A 23,790-nucleotide genomic window follows, 5' to 3' on the forward strand; every position below is an offset into this window, starting at 1 on the left:
AGTGTTGATAATGCCAAATCAATTAGTCGTAGAGAATTCAGAGGGGGGTCAATAAAATGGAAACATTTTAAGTCTAGTGTTTTTAAGTGACGCAAGAGATCGAATCTCGAGAAATTATTGATCTCAGCTTCTTCGCCTTATTTGGGCCAGAATGTCTTCCAACCAAAAATTATTAGATAGCCTTTGAGTTTGAAATGACAGAAACCTGATAATTTTAGATTTTTCGACACCACTGCTGAATCTCTCACTATCTTGATTCCGAAAAGACTTCTTCGTTGATGATACTTTCATTAAAGTTCAGAATAAAGCTAAACGAAACAAAGACACGTGAAGACACGTACGCAGAGAAGCCCCCCCCCCCAATCAAACGTTGCAGTTTTGTAACCCTCCTGTCAATATTTTTGAAAAATTCGCCTTTTCTCTTGAAGGAAAGGGGGCAGACTTGCCCCCCTTGATCCCCCAAACTTCACAAAATTGATCCCCCAAGGGTGGGTTTTATACCTTATGCCCCATTCGCATTCAAATTTTTCATAATACCGAGATTTAGCTAGCGTCAATTTGGGCCAATCAAGCTTCTGATTGGCTTAAAGTAGCGCTAGCTCAATCTTGGTATTAGTAAAAATGGGGCATTAGCAACTGCTTTCAGTTTTGTTTGAAAATGACCAGAATCTTAAAAAGACAGCTAGTTTTTCAGATGGCGAAACTGGGATAGCAACTAATCTATAACAAAACAATATTATTAAAATATTATTATATTGTTATAAATATTATAAAACAATATTATTATAAGAAGTAAGTTTACTGTAAGTAAGCCTACTTGTAATTAAGCTTACTGAGTCAGGTTAAAAACAGTTTCTCAAAAAAGTATACGTTCGAATGCAATGTTAACACCATAACAAAAGAGCATGAGAAGCTGATAAGAGAGAAAAGTAATATCAGAAAATACAACACCATCTATTGTTAAAGCGGATGCAAAACATAACGCAAGTAAGTATCAACCTGCAGCCGACCAAGCTTTTGCGAAAATTACTTTTACTCTACAAATTTCAATTAATACAAATGTATTTAGTTGTTTGAATTAATACTACAGGGTATTTGTTCCCTATATTATTTTGCCCACCTTTACTACTAAGAATACTAATAATATAATTTGCACTTTACTGAAAAATTCAAATTAATGTGCATTGCCAGTTTAATATACATATGCTGATATTTATTCCTTAAAATCTTAATTAAATTTTGATTTCTTAAAGTTATAAAAGTGAAAACATTTCGAAGAATTTTTTTTTCAGTGTAAAGTGCGAACTATATTCTGGCTTTTAGAAAGAATAGGGGCTTTGAACCCAACTCATGTTAATTTCTGCTCGTTTTGAGTTTGACTCGGTTATTTATAGTAATTTATGTTCGTTTTGGGTTGTATTTATTGATTGATCCTCATTTGTGGTAGTTGTATGCTTGTAGACAGGGGCGTCGTTTGGGGGTGGCAAGGGGGTCAGTTGCCCCCCCCCCAATAATGTGGAGAAAAAAATTATTATACACCCCATGCCCTTTGACTATCCGGATATGGACCCCTCTCGCCCCCCCCCCCCAAAAAAAAATGCTGGAGATTCGCCCCTGCTTGTAGATTATTTGATTCTTTTTTTTTCATTTTTGGTTTAATAAAGTTCTTTACTTTTTTTGAAAAAATTATCTTGTGGAAAAAGTTTTTTGATTAATTTCTGTTCTTTTTATATTGACATAGTCTTTTTCAGCGAGAAAGACTGAGCCTCTTCTAAAGTTCAACAACCATCCCTTCCATAAAAGTTTGGCTTGCTATTTGGATGCTGGACAGCTGGAGAAACTTTTTCAGCAATTTTTAACAGCATAAACCCTTTGGAAAATTGTGACACAAATAGTAGTGTTTAATTTAGTCATATACATCCTCTAGTTTACCATTTACATAAAACTTAGTACCATTCGCAAAAAAAATTATATCTATGCTCTTTCACAGCCTGGATACATTTACATTAGTAAAATATTAAGAGCGGAAGTAGTAATAGAAGTAGCCCCGAAATTTTGAGCTTAATACCCTCAGTCGTTCTTGGTATATTGCTGAGATGTCTTATTGGCAACCAGCATACAAACACTGCGTTTTGATTTAATTTTAAAGCAACATTTATTTTTAAGCATAATGGGCAAATTACATACTTGTGAGAGGTTGACCTACCTAATAACCGTAAACAAATAGTTACTAGACTATTCAGCGATGCTGAACAAAATGGTTCTCTTAAATTTTTGATTGGAAGGGTCTGGAACATTATAAGCTAAAGAGGAGGGCTGATTGCCCTACAATCATTTTTGTCTCTTAAAAGGGAACAAGAACTTTTAATTTTCAATCAAATTAGCTCCTTTAAAATATTTCAATGATATTACTAGCTATGATAAAGCATCGCTTCACATGTCCTTATATGCCCTATATTGCTTATGTGCCCTTTTAATACCTGCATGCATATAGTTTTTTCGTTTAATTGAAACTCCCCCTAAACGTTCCCTAAAAGCTTCAACTTGATGCCATTAATGTCGTTAGTTACAGTGACCATAGAAGCAGCATTAAATATATACACAGAGTGTCTTCTGGTTAGTTCAAAATCCGCAACCTATGAAGGTATGAAGGTGAAATTTTCAGAAGATATTTCTGTTGTAGGGATGACAACCTACCATCCAAATACAGGTTGTCAAAAGGGCATATAAGCAATATTCTAGGAATAGTTTCGTGTGTGAAATTAAAACTTACAACGTTATTGTGGGTGTTGTTGAACTAGCCAAAAGACAATGTTTGTATCATATTACTACCTCTTCTACTACTACAGCTGCTACCACTGCTACTATTATTATTACTGCTACTACTACTACTGCTACTAAAGCTAAGACTACTACTATTAACTGTACTCTTTCCGTTATTACTACAACTATTGGTTCTACTGCTACTGCTCATAAGCTTAATGGTACTAAGGCGAAAATTTTAAGCAGTATTGTTAATCTATTGAAATAAGTCAATACACAATATGCCCACATAGGTTGTCAAAAGGCCGCACAAACAATGCTTCAGGACCTATTGATGGTACTAAGCTAAAAATTTCATCGTGTGTAGAAGGGGATGTTGTAAAAATGGTGCTATTTGCATATTGCTACTACTGCGATTACTGCTACTACAACTATTGCAATACATAAATACTGAACCTTTCAACAATGCTGAACAAAATTGATGTCTCAAAACTTTGTTTGGATGTTTGTTATTGGAAATGATGTGCGTGGGGGGGGGGGGGGGTCTCTCAAATCACTTTGACTCTTAAAAATGGCACTATAAATTCCACTTTAAAATCAAATTAGACCCATCTGAATTTAATACGACCACCCATTCCATACAAACCTTATATACCTCCAGGGAGATGCTTATATGTTCTTTGGACTATTTTAAACAAAATTGCCATCGCACAATTTCAATCAGATACATTTGGTGAAAAGAGGGGTAGTTGGGTGGGGGGAGGGGGCTACTTGTCCTTTATCCCTATTGACTCTTAAAAGAGAACTAGAACTTCCAATTTCAACAAAATTAGCCACCTCTAAAGTTTATACAACGATCTCTTCGATAAGAACGTTAGATGCCCCAGGTGCATAACCTAAAATCCTCGCCCTCAGCCTCTGGTGGTTTGTGTCAACCTCAAAAGCCTTGTCATATGATATTTGGACTATTTTGAATAAAAGGACTGTCTCAAAATATCTATTGAATACATCTCTGAAAAAAAACGACGTGTTTATGTGTGTGTGTGTGTCTTTAGGGGGGGGGGGGGGGGGGGTAGCTACGCACTGATCACTTTGAGTCTTAAAAAGGGCACAAGAAATTTTGATAACCAAACCAAAGAGTCCCACCAAAGCATGTACAAACACCCTTTCTATAAGAACCTTATATGTCCCCAGGCAAAAATTACAACCCTTTCCCTGAGAGATATAGGGGGGGGGAGGGGGGGGGCTGGTTGATCTTGAATCACATTGACTCTTAAAAAGGAGCACTATAAATAAGGTTGAGCTCCAAAAGATTGTCTTTTATCATCACCTTCAACCAGGGATGCACGTAGAGAGGAGGCCTCCCCCTCCAATTATAAATTTTCCAGAATTTTCGGGCGCTTCTTAATCAAATTGACAAATTAAAATTATTTCTTCATTGTTGTCCACACCCCGACCCCCCCCCCCCCCCAAAAAAAAAAAAAAAATACTGCGCACGTGATTGCATTAAACACTAGACTTTTTTATTTAATGTGAGATGTATTAGTAATAAAAAAAAATTATGTTGCAGGAAGAACAACTAGAAAGAGATGAAAAATGGCAGAAGCTTATTCAGGGCCGTATCCGGTGTTTTTGTTCGGTGGGGGGGGGGGTACAAAAAACTAAAAAACGCATCAAACTGTGTTTTTATCATTTTCGTTACGTTTTTACGAGTCGGAAAAATATTTAGGGAGGGGTTCAAATCCCCAAGCCTAGAGGCGGTTTTAGGAAGGATAGAGGGGGCACTTGCCTAGGGCACAGAAATTTTAGGGGCACAAAATTTCAAATAAATAATCAAACGGTTATAGCCAATTTGTAATTTTGGAAATTTTATTTTTATTAATATAAAGTGGAGGGTGCAGTTAATAAATGAAACTAATTAAGAAATTATTAATTAATTAACAAAATAAAAATAATATACAAAATAATTAAATAACTATAATCTAATTAAAAAAATAATAATTAAGAAATAAATTATTAATTAACTATTAAATTGAAAATAATTTTTAATTTGTTAAAATTTGACCTGAAATGTTTTGGGAAACAAGGTGGGGGGGGGGGCTAATCAAGATTTTGCCCCAGGCGGAAAAGAGGCTAGAACCGCCACTGCCAAGCCCCTCCCTGAATACGATCTAGAGCTTATTAGCCCAATTAGAAGAATTCTTCATTATTGCAACTATAAGTTTCATGGAACATGAGATGCACTGACACTTTAAACGGAAGCCAATAAATACATTAACCGACTTTTAAACAAGAGTTTACAGGAAGTATTTAATATCTTCAGATTATGCATCACTCGTCGGAAGCATAATAAATCAATACATAAGAAAGCAGTCTTCAAAGGGCGTTCTCGGGACTCGAATAATTACGACTACAAAGTCTACATTTTGCATTTCATAATAAAGGAAGTATCTTATGGTAACGAACAGTAAGTACGGAGCAACTGGGCCGAATAGTAACCGAAACTCTAAAAAAAAAAAAAGAATTTGATAGCAATTAATATTTCAAAAGAATTGGCTTTTTCTGCTGATTTCAAATATAAAAAAAATCCTCAAGGTTAATTTAACCCATCAAAAGTTACGAGCCTGACAAAATTTGCCTGATTTTCGAAAAAAGCGGGAAACAGTCCCAAAAGTCAAGCGGTTTTTAGGAAAATTACAACATTAGATTCAGCATATCAGATAATCTAGTTGTAGAGAGCTCTTATCTATAAAAATGCGTAATTTTGTATTTTCTGCCAGAAAAAAAAAAAATCACAGATGCGTGCTTATTTGTTTTTCCCCAGGGGTGATCGTATCGAACCAATGGTCCTAGAAGATCGGGAAAGAGCTCTGTTGAACGGATATTACAAATTCTAGAACCTTTTTTTAAGCGACCAAAAAGATTGGATGGTAACTAGCCCACTTCCCATACTGTGTTGTCTCAAAGGACATTCGATCAAAATTTAGAAATTTTGTCTCATTGAAAAGTCCAATAACTATGCCTCTGGGAATTACATGACCCCCACAACCCCTGGAGAAAGGGCTGAAAGTTATGCAATTTGGCTATTGTTTACATATAGTATTTGTTACTGGAAAATATACGGACATTTTTAAGAGGGGGTGGATTTCTCGGTATGATTAAAAAAATAATCAAAAATTAAATATATAAAAAAAGTTTTTTTCAACTGAAAGTAGAGAGCAGCATTAAAACTTAAAACGAACAGAAAATTATCCCCTATATGAGCTCTTGACGCTAAAACTTGACTTTTTGTCAAAATTCTTTAAGAACGACTCCTGAAACACAAAGGCCGTAGAATTTGAATGAGAAGTATTTTTAGAGAACTTTAAGACTTTAACGAAAAGAGCGAGGGACTGAGGTGGGGGCAGCCCCTTTATATACGGAATAATTTCTGTTGGTTTTAAGTTTTAACGTTACTCCTTACTTTAAGTTGAAAAAACTTGTTTTTTTTTTAATTTAATAGCTAAAAGGGCTTGAAAAGTTTATATGACAATTTTCTACTTCTTACGTATGTGAATTAGGCTTCTCGACGTTAAACAACATCAAACACAAGAAGCGATAAAAAAAAAAGTACGATCAATAGAAGAAAATATGAAGGTATATTTACCAGATAATCGATAGAAAATTCAGGAAGTTTAAATCACAGTGTTCATTTAGGAATCCTAAATGAAATTGTTTAAAGATTTTCATCTGATTTATACGCCCAATCCCCTCACATCTCCAAGGAATTATCGGACAAAATAGTGGCAATTCAAAAAAGGTGCAAAAGAAATATCTTTAACGAGGGTTAAGTTCCTTTTTTCCCTTCTTTCCGGGCCAATCTGGTAACTCTTGAGGAAAGGAGAAGAAAAACTTCTTTAGGTTCCGAGAATAATTTTCTCCATAGCCCGTGAAAAAAGTTACTTTTCTCTAGTCATTTCTTCCCCACCCCTCTTAGATCTGGTCTCCTGATCTCTTAGACCTAGACCTGGTCTTCAACAAAAATCTCCATGCTACCCCCATAAAATTTTTCAAAGAAACACGGAGCAGTACTTTCCCCCTACATAATTGACGTTTCAAATAAGTGATTATTCTCCTCCTCCAATCCCCCTCTCCCGCTTTTATCACCCACTGAGCAAAATTATTTTACTAATCTTGAATCAGCAAACCTTTAATATATAATAGAGACCTAAAATTTAAATAGTTTCTTACTAGTATGTTCATAATTTGCTTGATTTTACTCAGAGACAAAATGGCGTAGTTAATTTTTTAGTCAAAATCGACTAGTTCAATCATTGAGCAGAATTATTTTACTAATTTCGGAATTTAAATTTGTGGCCTATATTTCTATAGATTCCCTGAAATTTGGTTGTTCTTCGTTGTCTCTGTTTTTTATATGAGTGTATGTGTGTTTTTTTTTTTTTTTTAACTTAAGATTCGGTTCTATGAGACCTTGTTGTATATTTCAAAAAAAAAAAAAAAAGTATTGCTTATTAATGATTTGGTACTTTAAAGGTTGATCCTATCTCGTCTATCATAAACTTTTTTTCCATTAAACGGACCAGAGCTTTTTTAAAATTCAGGAAAGAGCCGTCTATAATAATTTTCTAGCATACCTGCTAGGAAAACGCTAAAAATCAGCTCAGAAAATATAAATTGAGCAATTTGGTAGCTTTATGAGTTCCCTGTGGTGCTATCCACTTTGATTGAAAATCTTGCCAATACAGGGGACGTAAAATTCATTATCTTTTCGATCAAATTTCATAGTCAAACCACAGATTCTTAATAGCCCTTGATGGTGGCTAGTCCCCTGGGAGAATTTGGTAATTGTCCCTTTGTCTTTGAGACGGTCGGCCGACGCTGAGGCTCGCAAAATTTCAAACAGTAGGCTGTACAAAAAGTGTGATTCAACCCCGCTTTCTAGGGCTATAATGAGAGAAAGGTTGACATGGCTAGAGAACATTCTGTGAATGAAGGATGGCAAACGACCAAAGATTGTCCTTTTCGGCAAACCATCTATGGCTAAACGAAAAGCAGGCTTTCCTCGGTTAGGGTGGGAGTATGTCGTAAGGAAAGATTTAAGGGAAATGGGAACTTCCTGGTATGGTGCAAAGCGGGGGGGGGCTTTGAAAAGATTGGGAGAGAAGGAGCGTGCGTAGCTATGTTGGTCTTAGGTGGCTTGGTGCTGCGGTGAGTTGCTAGTAGTAATAGATCCCCTTAAATTGTAAAGAAACTCCAAAGATATACTTTCCATTAAATTAGGTCCGCACCTGACTTGCTAGATTTCGAAACATGAAACGAGTAAATAAAGTAAGTCCGTGCGTGTTTTTTTAATGATTTAACTTTCGCATGTTATCCTTATTTTCACATAAATTTTGTAAACATTCATGTGCCGGCAATATCTTGCCAAGGGCGTATCAAGAATTTTGTTTGGGGGGAGGGGGGGGGGTCCGGGGATGCTTTAGAAAAAAACTTTAAAAAACGCATCAAAACTTGCTTGTGTGCAATTAGCTGTTTTATTACAAGTCAGAAAAAATCCGGGGGGGGAGGAGGGTTTCAAACCCAGTAAACCCAGCCCCTGTTGACAGCCTTGGGTCCGCGCAATTTTCGTTATTCTAGGTAGTGCTGTTGAAAAAAAAGTTTGAGAATTACTGATAAAGGCCACGTTGCCTCATCTTTTTTTTTTTACCGCAAAAGCAATTGACCTCTTGTGAATTTGACTTTAGTCTGACTTGACATTGACCAACTTTAACAAGTCAAATCATAAGAAAGCAAGAGGTTGCCTACTCTCAATCACCACAGCATCACTGCGTTTCCGAAGCAGCCCCAGGTTTTCCTACACCTGGCGTATACGATTTTGAAAGCGGGTGATCACTCCAACAAAAAATTAAAACCAAAGGGGCTAATACATCTTTACCCTCAATCACTAATGCAATTTTTTTTTAGAACCAATCCAAACTTGTTATATCCTAAGATTCAAGAACCTTCCCCGCACTTAAGAACCCGAACATTCAAGAATATGTTCTTCATTCGCGAATCAAAATCAAAGCCAGCAATAAATCTGTTCTTTAAATTTTTTCCTCCATTTATTTTAAATGACTTGCTCAAATCAGCCTCTTAATGGACCATTAACATTTATCAGCAAACAAGGATAAATAATTGAAATTAATTAATTAATCAATTAAGTCATAAATAATTGAGGCGAAAATAGTTTAATATCCACAAATGGTGGATAAGAAAAAATAACCTGAGATGTAATCTCTCAAGCTCAAAAATCAATCAGTAAGTAGTACATATAGTGATAACCACTGTATGTAGATAATATAACTTATTATTATTATAATATAATTATTTATATACAGTGGTGATAACTCATACAATAGACCAACAGTATTTCAGTTTTATAACTGAATGTAACCAGCGGCATTGATTCACACAAACGTGGGGGGATTAGATGTGTTTTTCATAATCTAAGAGGGTGATTTTTTGTTTTTCGATTGTATCAATCGAAAAAAAAAATAACAGATAATTTTCAGTAAACTACAAAAAAAAATTCCCCACAATCTAGGAAGGGGACATCTAAGGGGTATTCGACCGCCCCACCCCCATCAACATCCTGGAAGGTAACCAAGAGTTATTGATCCTAATGACGGGTACAGATTCTGGGACAGTTTTCTGAACACTTTTCTGTATTTGACGTACCTTTTTATGTTCCAAATATCCATTTTAACGAAAAATCCACCGAAACAGTAGGGACTGGTTCCATACAAAGAAGTGGCCAGAAACATGTCGCAACAGAACTGCATCTGACCGTGTATTTTTTAAACATGTTTCAATCAAGAATTCTAATAGCGCGTGATATTTCAACGTTTAGTATAGTGCTACCAAAGAAATACCACGTGTGCAAAAGATGCTTTCTTTCTTCAGTATTAGAAAATTAGATACAGTAGAATTTGACTAGTCCAACAATGGCATAAAATAATTCTAAATTTGAATTTGCTAAGGATTTTCATAATGCTCCGTTTCTGGAAGAATCCACCAATTCACTATAGACTGGCTTCATACAATGAGGTGTCCACAAGTATGTCACAAATGAACTGCATTTGGTCATATATCTTTGAAATGTCTATTACTCAAGAATTCCAGCCGTGGTGTGATTTCTTCGGTTAGCGCAGTGTTGCCAGAGAAGTAGCTCACTGCTTGAGAGAGAAATAGCAAGAATGTGTCAAAAATGCTCCCATTAGTAATTTTTTTTATATTAGTAGAAACAGTCAAAAATCAGCAAAAAGATTTAGTTGATCCAACAGTGATACAGAATAAACAATTCATTTTTTGCCTAGCTTTACCAACTTTCAAAGCAGCAATGCTAAATAAGTTTAACTATATGACATTTGTAAACGTAACGTCTTTCAAAATCGTCTGAACTAATTCTTCTTAATCATGACTATTCCTAATATATACAAGTAATTTTGTTTCGAAAAACTCACCTTTCACTGTTTTTGCTTTGAAGTCTTTCCAATTTCTTGGCAACCTTGTACGACCCTTCAAGCTTGATTTTCTCTTCCTCAGTCAATTCCAAATGTCTCAGAAGTCTTATTTCCCTATTAGAAAGAACCAAACTCTTCGCCTGGGTTGTTGCCAATTTTTGCTTCAGCTCAAGAATTTCAAATTCTAATCTCCTCTGTTTTTTCCTGGACTTGACCTCTTCAGGATCTATCAAAGCTTTCATGTTTTCTTCCACAAGCTCCGCAAAAAGAGGCCGATATTCAGGTTTAATTTGCTTATCTAGGGCTTCATAAATTGAAGGTAAAGGAAGGACATCGTGAACAGCGTATAGTATCATATCGCGTGTAAGCGGTCGACGGGCCCAAAATCTGAGGAAATTAACCAAATATATAAATGTTTAATTATTTGCCATAAGTTTAATTATTTAATTAAATATAAGTTTAATTTAATTTAAATAATTAAAATAATAAATGTTTAATTAATTGCCAAAATCTGTGGAAATTAACCAAATATATAAATGTTTAATTATTTGCCATAAGTTTAATTATTTAATTAACTAAAATAATAAATGTTTAATTATTTGCCAAAATCTTTGGGAATTTATCAAATATATAAATGTTTAATTATTTGCCATAAGCTTAATTATTTAATTAAATATAAGTTTAATTTAATTTAATTAATTAAAATAATAAATGTTTAATTATTTGCCAAAATCTGTGGAAATTAACCAAATATATAAATGTTTAATTATTTGCCATTAGTTTAATTATTTAATTAAATATAAGTTTAATTTAATTTAATTAATTAAAATAATAAATGTTTAATTATTTGCCAAAATCTGTGGGAATTAACCAAATATATAAATGTTTAATTATTTGCCATTAGTTTAATTATTTAATTAAATATAAGTTTAATTTAATTTAATTAATTAAAATAATAAATGTTTAATTATTTGCCAAAATCTGTGGGAATTAACCAAATATATAAATGTTTAATTATTTGCCATTAGTTTAATTATTTAATTAAATATAAGTTTAATTTAATTTAATTAATTAAAAAAATAAATGTTTAATTATTTGCCAAAATCTGTGGGAATTAACCAAATATATAAATGTTTAATTATTTGCGGTAAGTTTTGAGGCAGGTAGTCAAGGAATTAAAATTGAGCTTTTGAACAAAGAAAAATCAATAAGAACTTAGAATCGAAATAACAGTAACAGAAAAACCAATAAGAACTTAGAATCGAAATAACAGTAACAAAAAAAAATCAAATTTTTAAGCACAAGCAGTCAATAGCAAGAGCAACATTTTAATATAATATAAAAGGTTGTATTTTTTTTACAATTATAACACCATAAAACTATCGAGGCAGTTGAATGACTCATTAATATTAAAATTCTCTTTCATAAAAATATCCCAAAAAATTTACAAGCATTAAGAAGGCTAGAAAGATTGAAAATTAAACAAAAATAGAAATCTATATTACTTGCAAGGAACTGTGGCATAAAAATCAGAAAATAATGATTGAGCCTTCGAAAAAAAAGAAACTAAAGCCAGCATAATCCATGTCTGGGACATCGATATAATTTCATTTTTGGTGAAGACAGTCAATAACGGTTAAAACATTTTTCAGTTTTAAAAACCGATTTTTCCAATTACAACACCATTATAAACTTGAATAAAGATACAAGTTGCAATGGATGGAAAAGATTGGCCTTAATTTACTCAGTATTTTTTGTATTTCAGTAAAAAAAAAAAATTTATAGTGGAATTTTCAGGTTCAGGACATGAAAAAAGTCAAATTTCTTGATGCCGCATTTTCGTCAACGTTGCCATTTTTCAAATTTTCGTCAACGTTGCCATTTCGTCAACGTTGCCCTCCTCAACGCCTCGCTCTTTACGCTAAAGTTTTTATTGTTTAAAAAAAAGAGTTGTAAGAAAGTCAAACTTTAGCGTAAAGAGCGAGGCGGGCACAGCCCCATTCATATACGGAATAATTTCTGTTCGTTTTAAGTTTTAATGTCGCTCCTTACTTTCAGTTTAAAAATGTTTTTTTTTATTTAAAGGCTGCGAAAGCGGGGGTTTGGGGGCGGCAGCCCCCAACTGTACCTCCTTATCCCTGTACGTTTTAAGGTTCGAACTTTTGACTCAGCCTCTTTAACTCTTTAGAAAACGTAGTTTTTTTCAAATAATTTCTGCACATTTTTGTACAGTTTATTACTTATTATTGCTTGACTAACTGTTAGCTGATCGTGTCAGGAGTTAAAGTTGAGGGGGCTGCTGCCCCCCAAATCCCATGCTCTTTAAGATTAAGGAGGCACACTTGTGCCTCTTTAAAGAGTTCTTCTGGAGACGCCTGTTGAGCCGAAGGATTTAATAGATTGGATTTAAAAAAGAAACTGAGTTTCTTTTTTAAACTTTAAATTCAATATTTAAAAAAAATTTCTCTGAGGGGAAATCGAATGCGGATTTTTCCGCCTGACAGTCAGGAGTAGTGACCACTGTACCAAAGAGACGCGTCACATTATTTTTAGTCTGTGCGATGTATTTTGGACGCAAGCAAACTCCCACAGAACTTAATATTTGATTTTTTGAAAACAGGGAAGGAGTGGTAGGATAGAGCTGGAATTCCGAGGATAAGCTTTCAGATCCCAGGAAACGTTGTTGTCTAATTTTTAGTCCGATTGGACAACGTTAAAGGGGGGCTGTGGTGGGAAAATTTAACATGGGCTCTTATAGGTAAACGAGGTTTTTCGTAAATGTAAATTCGGGAGATAATTTTTTCGGTCTGAAAATATCAAAAGGCCCTAACAGGTCGAAATCTGCTTCGAATGAGTCCTCATTCATCCGGATCCGGGGCCAACTGTGGCCTGTAGGCGTGGCTGATAAAAAAAAAAGAAAAATGAACTTTAAGTGGCTATATCTGGTTTTTGGAAAACAGGGAAGGAGTGATCGGATTGAGCTGAAATTTCGAGGATAAGCTCCCGGGCCCTAGGAAAGCTTGACCTCTAAATTTCAGCCCAATCGGACAACGTTAAAGGGGGGCTGGAGCGGAGGGTCGAAACTTCCGGCCCACTTTTACCCATGAAGATAAAGTCGGAGCCGGTCCACTTTTAAAGTGCGATCACCGCTGTCTCTCTGCGACCGCTAGGACCGGAAATCGCTTAACATTGTGGTGGGTCGCCTCTTTATAGAGGCACAAGTATGCCTCCTTGATTACACCTTCAAAAGAAAAACATATCCTTTAACTATTTCGTGCCATTAGTTTTTAGCTTACAATTTTCTGATGTTTTACCCACATTTCTTTTCTTTAAATTTGGCAACCATTATCAAATATTGCATAAAGAAATGTTTTCATAAAAATTTAATTCCAGTTTTTTCGCAATCTTTATGATACATATAGTTGTGCAAGTTTCCACTTAACCAACTCAGATTTCATTTTCGATCTCCTTGGTATGTAAAAGACCCAGAGAAGATTGTGAGAACAAATATTGAGTCACATGTACAGGAAGTGGATCACATGAATTAGACTAGTGTCTACGATTTCTAAGGGTCTCAATTCTAGCCTTACTAACAATCCAGATTAAAAGCAGCATTCGTACGATAAAATTTGCTTAGGAATTCAAAGCTAGGAGATGAAAGAATGCTAAAGCCAGAATCCTCGCGCTATCGGCGTAGGACAGATCAATGGCAGGTTTTTAGAGACCCTTCTTCCACAATCCTAGATAGGGATCTCAGAAATATGTAGCTTAGCATCTAAATGTAGTTTAGCAACAAATAACGTCAAGGTCGTACCCAGGATTTGGTTTCGGAGGTGGTTTTACTAAAGAAAAATCGGGGGGGGGGGGCACACAAAAAAAAAACTAAAAAACGCATACAGAATTTGTTTATATCCATTTTGTTACGTTTTTACGAGTCAGACAAACATTTCGAGGGGGTGGGGGGTTCAAACCCCCCTAGCCCCTCTCTGGGTACGGCCTTGAATAACGTATACTGTATATATATTTTAACTCGTTATTAAAATGGACTAAAAAGTATAAAATTATTTTCTGGCCTTTTGACCAATTAAAATAAATAAATCTTTTTGATCTTTAAATCAAAAAGGTTTGATCTGACCTTCTGATCTTTAAAACAAATAATGTTTGTCATTTTGTCCCGATTCTTTAAGAACGATCCTAGTTTTTTATTTAATTTTCTCTAGAATCTACAAACATAAGTGAAAAAGTGGGGCGCAAAACGGATCGGGCTTGCATAACATAGATATCAATTTGAACTAAGTCATAAATGTATAAATGAAAATAGTTGGTGAGTTTGGGAAAATTAGTTAAAAAATAATAAGTGCCCTATCAACATAGGACAGTTTGATGTTAAGGCGTAAATATTCTTCTTCTGAAAATGTAGTCAAATATCAGCATTAGACTTGTTCTGAGGACATGATTAAAGTTTTTTTTTTTTTTTTTTTTTTTTTTTTTTTTTTTAATCAAAGGGCTTAAGGCTAATGTCCTTTATTCACTACAAGGTTAACTTTCCTATGCTATGGAAAAAGATCTTACTCTGTAACTTGACATGTTAGAAAAATGATCCATTGTTAAAGGGCTCGGCACACGTAGCTGATTTCGGGAACCGATTTCAGCATCAGCGGACACACGATAGCGGTAAAAAAAAAATTGTTGAAAGAAAAATTTATTGCGCGAGATTTTCAAAACAAAAATCATGGACACAAATAGTCAACTGGAGTTTATTAATAGTTTCATGATTGATCTCAGCTCAGTAGCGGGGGCATTCACCACATACATCTCTGGCTGACTATTTATTTGTATAGCTATTTTTTGTGATGATCATGATAAAAATCGGCGCTGATTTTGTAAATCGGCACCGAAAACTAGAAAATTTTCCAAGCTCAAATCGACGCCGATTTCTTTTAAAATCAGCGCTGATTTGAAAATCAGTTACCGAAATCAGCTACGTGTGCCGAGCCCTTTAGCAATGAACAAAAATTCTGCCGATTAAGTTTCTCTTGTTTTTCTAGGAATTGAAAAAAGGACTAAACTGGACTTGGGGAACAAACAAAATCCCCGACCCTCGCAAAGAGTATACGATACGGTGACTTTGAAATTGGGGTTCTTTATGATGGCGTTTTTTTCTCTATCTGACCAGAAATTTTAATAAAAGGTAGTCGCTCATAGGAGAAGCCAATACCCAATTTCTTTTTAAGAGATCTGAAGCCTAAAAAAAATAAATAGAGAATTTGAATAAATCAAAAGCACTATGAAGTCAAGACAGACTCGGAATAAAATGACCGACCTGAAAATTCTAGACTTTTGTAATTTATTCCTCCACGTTTTACTTGTCTTTATATTTTCGATTCGTCTAGGGCTTGGATAAGAGCGACTAAGTCAAAATCATCTTCACATTAATCCAAAATGGTAATTCTACATTTATTTATGAAACAAATAAAATTCTACTTTATTTCTTTCGATTTACGGACCCCCACTTTCTGCCCCCCGGCTGGAAACATGCCCAAGACCCCCAAAAGCCCCGAGGCGTACACTCCTGAGAATATGGAAGGGTTGCCAAGCATTTGTTGTTTAGCATACTTAAAACTTGTTGATCGACTAGCTGCAAGGAATAGGCATCCATCAGCAGCCTGCCAGCAGGCTATTTTAAAAACAATACCCAAAACAATAATGTGTCTTCGTCTGACCGGCAATAACCGAAAGATTATATGCTGCCAATGACGATAAACATTTTCGATGATTGACTAGCCAAGCATAAAAAAAAAATACAAAAAAAAAAAAAAACAATAATTATACAATTTAAAAAGTAATTGTTTTTCATCTACCTAATAAATTTACGAACAAAAGGGTAGAGTCGAACTACCAAGCCTAAGAGGGAAGCTTTGGGTACTTGTGTATATAATAGTACACACTCGAGAAGTGAAGTTAGGTTAATCCTAATGAGTTATACCAAAATACAATGAAAATACGATATCTTGGAAGCAAACTTGGACCATATTTCTGCACACTAGGAAAGGGGGGGGGGATAAAGAATAGCGGGTCGGCATGCAAAATGTGTTAGCTACAATCATTCTGCATATTATGAAATAAGAATTGTTGGTGCTTGTGCATTATGTCCTACACAGCGCTATAGACTCTACAAGGAATACTACAGGAAACCAGTCAAACGGGTATTTTCAATGGATAAATGGATCGCAAAGCGTGATTTCTTATGGCGTTTACAATATTTAAACTGTTTTTTTTTAGGGATTTAGGGGAGGAAAGGTACCTTGGTTAGGTTACGTATTTAATGTATGCCATGCTTTGCCCTCCACCCCGACCCCTAATGTGCAAATGTATCGGCCAAATTTGTTTCTAAGCTATTATATTTTCATCCAATTTCGTCTTATCTCATGTCGTTTATTTCATTAGCATTAATCAAACTTGACTTCTTTCGTGTGTAAGATATAATGCACAAGTACCGAATTGTTTTCTAACTTCACCCTGTCCAAATACTTTACCCTCCATCCCCCTAATATGCAAATATATGGCCCAAATTATATAAGTCCAAAGTATTCTGCCACCCGTCACTTGTTTTCCACTGAGCGTAAGCTAATTGTCTCCTAATACAGACAGAAAAACCGGTTTGTTCTCGAGTGAGTACCATTATGTACACAAGTACCAATCTTTGTACGGATTGGGGTTAAAAAGGAGCGTGAGCGTGTGCTACTATGGCGCAGGTGTTTTGGTGCTGCAACAAGTTGTTAATAATAGTTGTAGTAGTTAGCAGGTTTGTATTTGAAGAGTTGGCTAGTCGAGTGTACAAGGTTGGGTGCAATAGATCCCAGGGGGTTGGAATATTTACCTAGCTGTACAACCAACCTATGCACAAGGATGAAATCCCGCCAATTCTCAATTCCATCAAGAATACAGGAAATGAAAGGGACACTGTATCAAGGTTCAGAAGACATCAAGGTCAAGGCACGAGTATTCTAGTTTTAGCATTCTTTCGTCTTCTAGCTTTAAGGATTCCAGTCTAATTCGACCGTAAGGCCTGCTTTTATTTTTTTTTTACTTTTTTAGCATACCATATATGTAGTAGCCCAAACAAAAAATATTTTATAGCCTTTTTCTTTCTTACTAGTTTTAGCTAATTCGAGTTAGGACTTCAACCCAAAACCGTGTTTATTTTGCTTATTGCAAAAAAGAGAATTTTACGCCATTTAAACATTCTCTCAATCTTGATCTCACAAAAATTCTTTAAAATTCTCTTCCTTATCTTTATGTACGTATACACAAGAATATAAATACTTTGACGAAAGAAAGCTTATTATATTTTTATTATAACTAATTATACTTTTTAACTCTATTTAAGCCCCAGCGGTGTAGATATGAAATGAGAGCCCCCCCCCCCCTCAAATGGACACCAAGGCATTGCAAAAGTGCAGACAACGGGGTTCCATAAATCAAAAGAAATTAAGCGAGATTTGTACATGTTTCATAAATAAATATAAGAACAGAACGAGTATCATATAAAAACGGAAAATCCCCAGAGCTAGGGTCGTATCTTAAAGTTAATTTTCTGGAATGGAGTCCTCCTTAATCGTCTTTGGTAAGCGCACAGCTATCAATATCTCTACTTCTTGCTTCTATTCAATGAATTAAACCAATACAGAGATTAAACTCGCTCAAGTCAATTCAAAATTAAAAAAAAGCATTGATCTAGTTTGTTCTATTTTGGGCAATTATTAAAAATTAGTAAAAAATAAGTGACTGATTTAACCTAGCTGAAAACGGTAAGAAAAAGGTAGAGACGGATGAAAACGGTGCAAACCTGGTATCCCTCCGATACAATGCCTTTGCCTGATCTTTATAAGGGTTGACTGGAATATTTAGAGCCTCGCAAAGAGCACTTAAGCTTGTCGACTTGACCTTGTGCACCGGTTTCCCAAGATCTTGTAGCTGCAAAACTGCATGCGCTGCCTGCAATGAAGATAAAATTTATTTAGGAAAAACTATCAATACAAACATTGGCAACATTGTTTTTTGCATTTTGTCCTTTTTCACTTTGTTTTTTATTCTCATTTATTGTATATATTTTGCTTCTTTTTTGGCATTGCTTATGAAACATGTACTGCTCTAGTTGGAATGTATTGTGCTAGTTGCTGGTACATAGCATGAACATCCGCAGGCGTTTTTTTTTTTAAGGAGTGCGGGAGAAGTTTCCAGGGAGAGATATTCATGAGGGGGGAGATATGAAACAAAATTATCAGCGAAGTTGCGTGTTCTTGCGCAATGCTACACAAATATATACTCTTTACGCGTTGCTGCAGCATTTTTTTGGGGGGCAAGAGGGGTCTATATCCGCATAGTTAAAGGACAAGGGATGTATAATAATTTTGTTCTCCAAATTATTGGGAGACAACTACCTCCTTGCCCCTTCCCCCAAAAAACGCCCCTGGCGGGGCATATCTGCTACAACAATTGAAGAAACGTTGTTTCTCAAAATAAATTTTACAGGATCGGTAAAACAGAAAAATGTGTTTGTGATTTTTGACAAAGCCTGTTTAACGGTCGATTTGAGACTAGGCTAGTTTAAACAAAATAATTTTCGTTAAGTTCAATAAACTTAAAATACGGTAATGTCTAACAGTATGGTTTATTTTTCAAGGATGTCAAATAAATTTCACACTACTCCCCAAAAAAAAAATTTTTAACATCAATTTTGAAAATACTATTATTGTTATTGCTTTACGCGCATAAATAACTTTCGACTTGACTAAATAAAATAGATGTCATGAATAAACTAGATGTCATACTGTTTCCAAAAGTATTTATTTTTTGGTATGAAACTATGAGCCTATTCAAACAGCCATCAAACTATTTACTATTCAACACAGGGCTTCCACTATCCCCGAATTTTCGGGGATTTCCCCGAAAATCTATGTGTCTCATCGAAAAAAATTATTTTTCCCCGAATCCCTGAGTTTTCCCCGAAAATTGCTAGACCACGATTTTACCCCCAGTGACTATCCCTGGCATACATTACTTTACATGCCATAATTTTTAAATACTCTCTTTTTCGTTAATTTTCGTCTCCTGTGTTGTTTTGCATAAGAACCAGATCGATACAATTTAATTATAGACGGTTCTTTAAATGTTCACAAAAGTATTACTTTTTTTTTATTATTTAATAATAATTTCTTAATTATTATTAATAATAAATTTATTATTTAAATTTAATTATTAAAATTAATTATTTAATAATAATAAATTTAATAATTTCGGTTTAATAATTTCGAAGGCAGTATTCCAAATGGTAAGATTCTTACATTCACATCATTTGTGGTCAAGTATCTTGACAAAATTAGCCAAGAATCATACTTGAAGTTGTTTAACAGAACGCTCAGTTAGATTCTGGATTTTGACATTGAACTTTTAAAGAAAAAGAATTGTTTTGAAAACCGAATCATGAGTTTAAATTTGGTTTTCTTTTGCTATTGTCGGTTTTGGACATACTGTATTGATGTTTAATACTTAATAGTTGACCGCATAATATATTGAAGAAATTGATCTTTTTGCCAGGAATTCTTACCATTTAAATTTTTGTTTCATTCGGTGTGTAAAATTTAAGTTCTTTTCTTTTTATCTGAGAATGGTATTTGTCATACCACGCTTTATCCTCCAACGTATTCACCCAGCACTCCCCTCACAATTATTATTCTGGTCCCTTCACCCGTGTAATGTTTTCAGTGACGTAATATTTTAAACTGTAGTTTTAGGTGTAAGAAATGTCCTTCTAATTTTAGAATTAATATCAAGTTGCTATGAATTTGCTATGAATCCGGCTTAAGGCAATGTCCTTTCAGGGTATGTTTGAACCCAATGAATTTATCTTTGTACACAATTTCCTTATTTTGCAATACAAACCCTTTCTTAGAAGGATTGAATTTAGCTACGTTTGTTTGACAGATAAAGGGGGGACATATCTTTTTATATAGCGTGACACTGACGATAGAAGTCAGTGGGGGTTATGGCTTTGCTAAATCTTTTCGTATGCATGTAGAATGTAAGTCTAGTGTGTTCCTTGCTCTTTCTTAATTCTATTATGTTAAAATCCTAGTAAATGGGTATATATCCCATTCTTTAATATTATTATTAGATTCTCTTAAGCAGGAACATATTAGTCTTAATATATTAGTTATAATGCTTGCTTTCCTTTAATAATAATAAATTTTACTTCTAGCAATTATATGAACAAGAATTGATCTTTGATTGTCAATAATAATTATTGAATTTTGATTTATAATGAAATAACTATTAACTAAAAAGTTCTCTTCTTTAATAATAAAATCTTAGTTTTTCCTATACCTGTGTTGTCTTGTATATTTTATCACGATGATTAGGATTTTGTCAAGATATCTCTCTCACTTGGTTCATTTCGTCTATTTTGGCTTATTTTGGGGTTCTCGGGTCTCATGGCTGAGTTTGGGCATGGAGTCATCACCATGAGAAGAACCCCCCCCCCCTTACATAGGAACCTTTTACGGGCTTGCAAACCTGTTAGTTAGGCAAAGGAAATTTTACGGAAAATATATTCTGCTCAAATTCGTTATAGCCAAGTAAATTTGTTTAAATATCTAAGGCCTACCTTTACAACTTCTAATGCTTTAACAATTAATAGCCCTGTATGAAGGCGAATTCTGAAATAAAATATTTTTTTAAAGAAAATGTGGTATAATTTATTTCTTCCGCCCTAAATACGATCTTCTTACCATAAAAAAGGCACAACTCCCTCCCCCTCCTAATGAGGCAAAATTTAGCTACAGACTGTAAAAGGTCGGGGAATAGAGGATTCAAACGGAAGTAACCCCGAAAATATTATCCATAAAAAAATTACGATAAAGCTTAAAGTAAAAAAATTTGGGTATTAGGCTCATATTGTTTTCTTGTCAAGTTTTAAATATTTTCGGACTTATTTATCACGAACAGTTGGTTAATAATGCCAAATAATGTTAGTGCGAAGTGAAAGAATTAGTAAATTTTATAGGATGTAGGGCCTACATCTCTCGGTTCCAGGCCTTAGATGGACTAACATGAAAATGAAACTACTAGAGGTGCTATCTTTGAAATATGAATGGTCACTGGGATGGTGGGAGGGTTGGGGGTTAATCGGTGAATGTATCTTAATTACGCGGTAATAAAAGAAACAAAAGCATAGTAGAAACAAACAATGAAAAACATGTATGTTCGGAGGGGGAATTTTCCGCACGGGGGTGGGTATTTTCCGAGGGTATTTTTCGCGGGTGATATTTTCCGCAGGGGTACTTTCCGTGGGAGGTTTTTTTCTGAGGGGGGGGGGGTAAACACCTAAGTCCTTAGAAGCAGCATGAAAAACCAATAATGTCTCAATTGTCGTAAAAATTCCCTTTTTTACTTTAAGTTTAAATTTACTTGTTTAGTTTAGTTCTTGTTTGTTTTAAGTTTTAATATTACCCCGTACTTATAGGTTGAATTTGTCTATTTAATTTACTTAACTAGAAACCGCAAACAATATTTGTTTTTAAATATTATAATGAATTTCTGAGATTAATGACTTAATAAAAAAATGCTACGGGTATTTACAGTTCAAATGTGTTCACTATGTTTCTTTTCTTTTTTTTGAAAGCAATTTTGAAGTTTTTGCCGCAATATCAGCAATGAGTGTTTTCAGCTATGGGTTCCAATCTCGGGCTCTGGCTCTAAAACCTATTTTGTAGAAGACTTGATTTACGACGCAGATACAAGCCCTACTTGAGCCTGAAAACGAAGCTAAAACTAATTTTGGCTCCCAAATTTTCGCAACGAAATTCTATTTTATTTTTTCCCTGAAAAATCCTCAAATCTTGAAAACATGTCGCCAAAAATTACTCGAATTTTCAAGGTTTGTCCCCGAATTTTAATTTTCGAGAGTGGAAGCCCTGATTCAGCATCTAGTCTATTCCACAAGCTTAAATACACTATGAAACTGCTAACAGGCTATTTAAGGACAAGTTGTGCGTGCAATGAAGGTATTTTTTTTATGGCAAAAACAATTTTGACATCAAAGGCTCCATTTTCCAAGAATTTATGCCTGTAAAAAAGAAAATACAAGGCATTTGTTTCAAAACAGAAAGTTATGTAGGCCTATATTTTGACAATTAAATAAGATAAAGGAATTAGATTTCACCATTCTGCAGCGCTGGGGTTAGACCAATGGTTCCCAACTGATTTTGGGCCACGTTTTACCTAAGCGTTTCTAAAATCCTGATGTCCCCTCGTGATATTTAAATTTTAATACTCAAAATTTTACGAGCTTTCCCCTGAAGGAAACTTAAATCGACTTTAACTTGGTATACTTTTTCGAATCGTCCTCTAGGCATATTTTATGCTATTTTTTTAGTATAATAAGCTAATTATATAGAATTTTCGTCCTTATACAACTCCTCTTATACAGTTCATGACATCATTGCAATACTACCATGTATCTTTTTTGCTCTTTAAATGATTAATTAAAAAAAACAATGTTTTTCCGAGGGAAGTAAAGAGTGAAGTTGAAACTTAAAAACGAACAAAAATTATTACTTCACAGCCTATCTAACATATATCAATAAAAGTAATGCAAATAAATCAACTGGTAATATTTCCCTATGTTTGTAAAATTAAAGAAAACTAGCGCTGTACTGAAAACACAAAAGCCAAGTAGCCTATAACAACAAGAATATTGACTTAGGGAGTCAAAAGTAAATACGTAGCCTCACAAAAGTAAACTAATCTATAAAGCTTTTCATAGTCCTACAGGGAGCTGTGATATCAGTAACTTTCAGTATACAACTAAAATTACCTTAAAAACTAAGGCAGAAAAATAATAAGTTAAAAGTCATTACATAGCATGTAAAATAACGGATTGATTTATAAGGTAACATCTAGATCTCACCTAGTATTACTCGAAATGAAGAACTTATCAACCGTAATATGAACTCTGGAAATCCAGTTATTTCTTTCTATAAAACGGAGAATTTTAAAATGTGATACAAATTTTAAAGCGATTTTGTAGTTACACTTCAAGCTTGTCTACAAAATGATCAGGAAATGTCCTTTTCAGATCTAAAACGAAAGTAAATCATTAAACTAAGTTTATTATGCAGACGTGATGTCAAATTAAATGAGAAGAATAAATGAAGCACCAATCTTTACCGTACCAAAATTCCTATATTGTTTTGTGTTTTCAGTTAAGCGCTTGTTTTCTGTCATGTTAAAAACATAGGGAAACATCACCAGTTGATTTAGTTGCATTAGTTTTATTGATATATGTTAGATAGCCTGTGAAGTAATAAGTTTTGTTCGTTTGAAGTTTCAACTTCGTTCTTTCTTTCCCTCGGAAAAACTTTTTTTTTATTTAATCTAAGCTCGTTTATGATTAAATTTTAATTTAGAAACAATGCTTCAATGACCTTTTCAATTTATACGGAATAGTTTCTTTTCATTT

General features: G+C 34.3%; 1 protein-coding gene across 2 annotated transcripts in view; it reads right to left on the bottom strand.

The window, feature by feature from the left end:
- The window catches only part of egl (Egl_like_exo domain-containing protein), a 128,113-nt gene that overhangs the window by 13,934 nt on the left and 90,389 nt on the right, over positions 1–23,790 (bottom strand). For both annotated transcript variants that reach the window (XM_089100764.1, XM_089100763.1), the window contains exons 4-5: positions 18,118–18,266; positions 10,269–10,655 (exon numbers count right to left, since the gene is read on the bottom strand). In XM_089100764.1, coding sequence (XP_088956890.1) covers positions 10,269–10,655; positions 18,118–18,266 — 536 coding nt within the window. The remainder of the gene's footprint in view (positions 1–10,268; positions 10,656–18,117; positions 18,267–23,790) is intronic.

The sequence above is a fragment of the Artemia sp. Qi Xiang Cuo genome, chromosome 14, assembly GCF_049724085.1.
Source record: "Artemia sp. Qi Xiang Cuo chromosome 14, ASM4972408v1, whole genome shotgun sequence".
NCBI lineage: Eukaryota > Metazoa > Arthropoda > Branchiopoda > Anostraca > Artemiidae > Artemia > Artemia sp. Qi Xiang Cuo.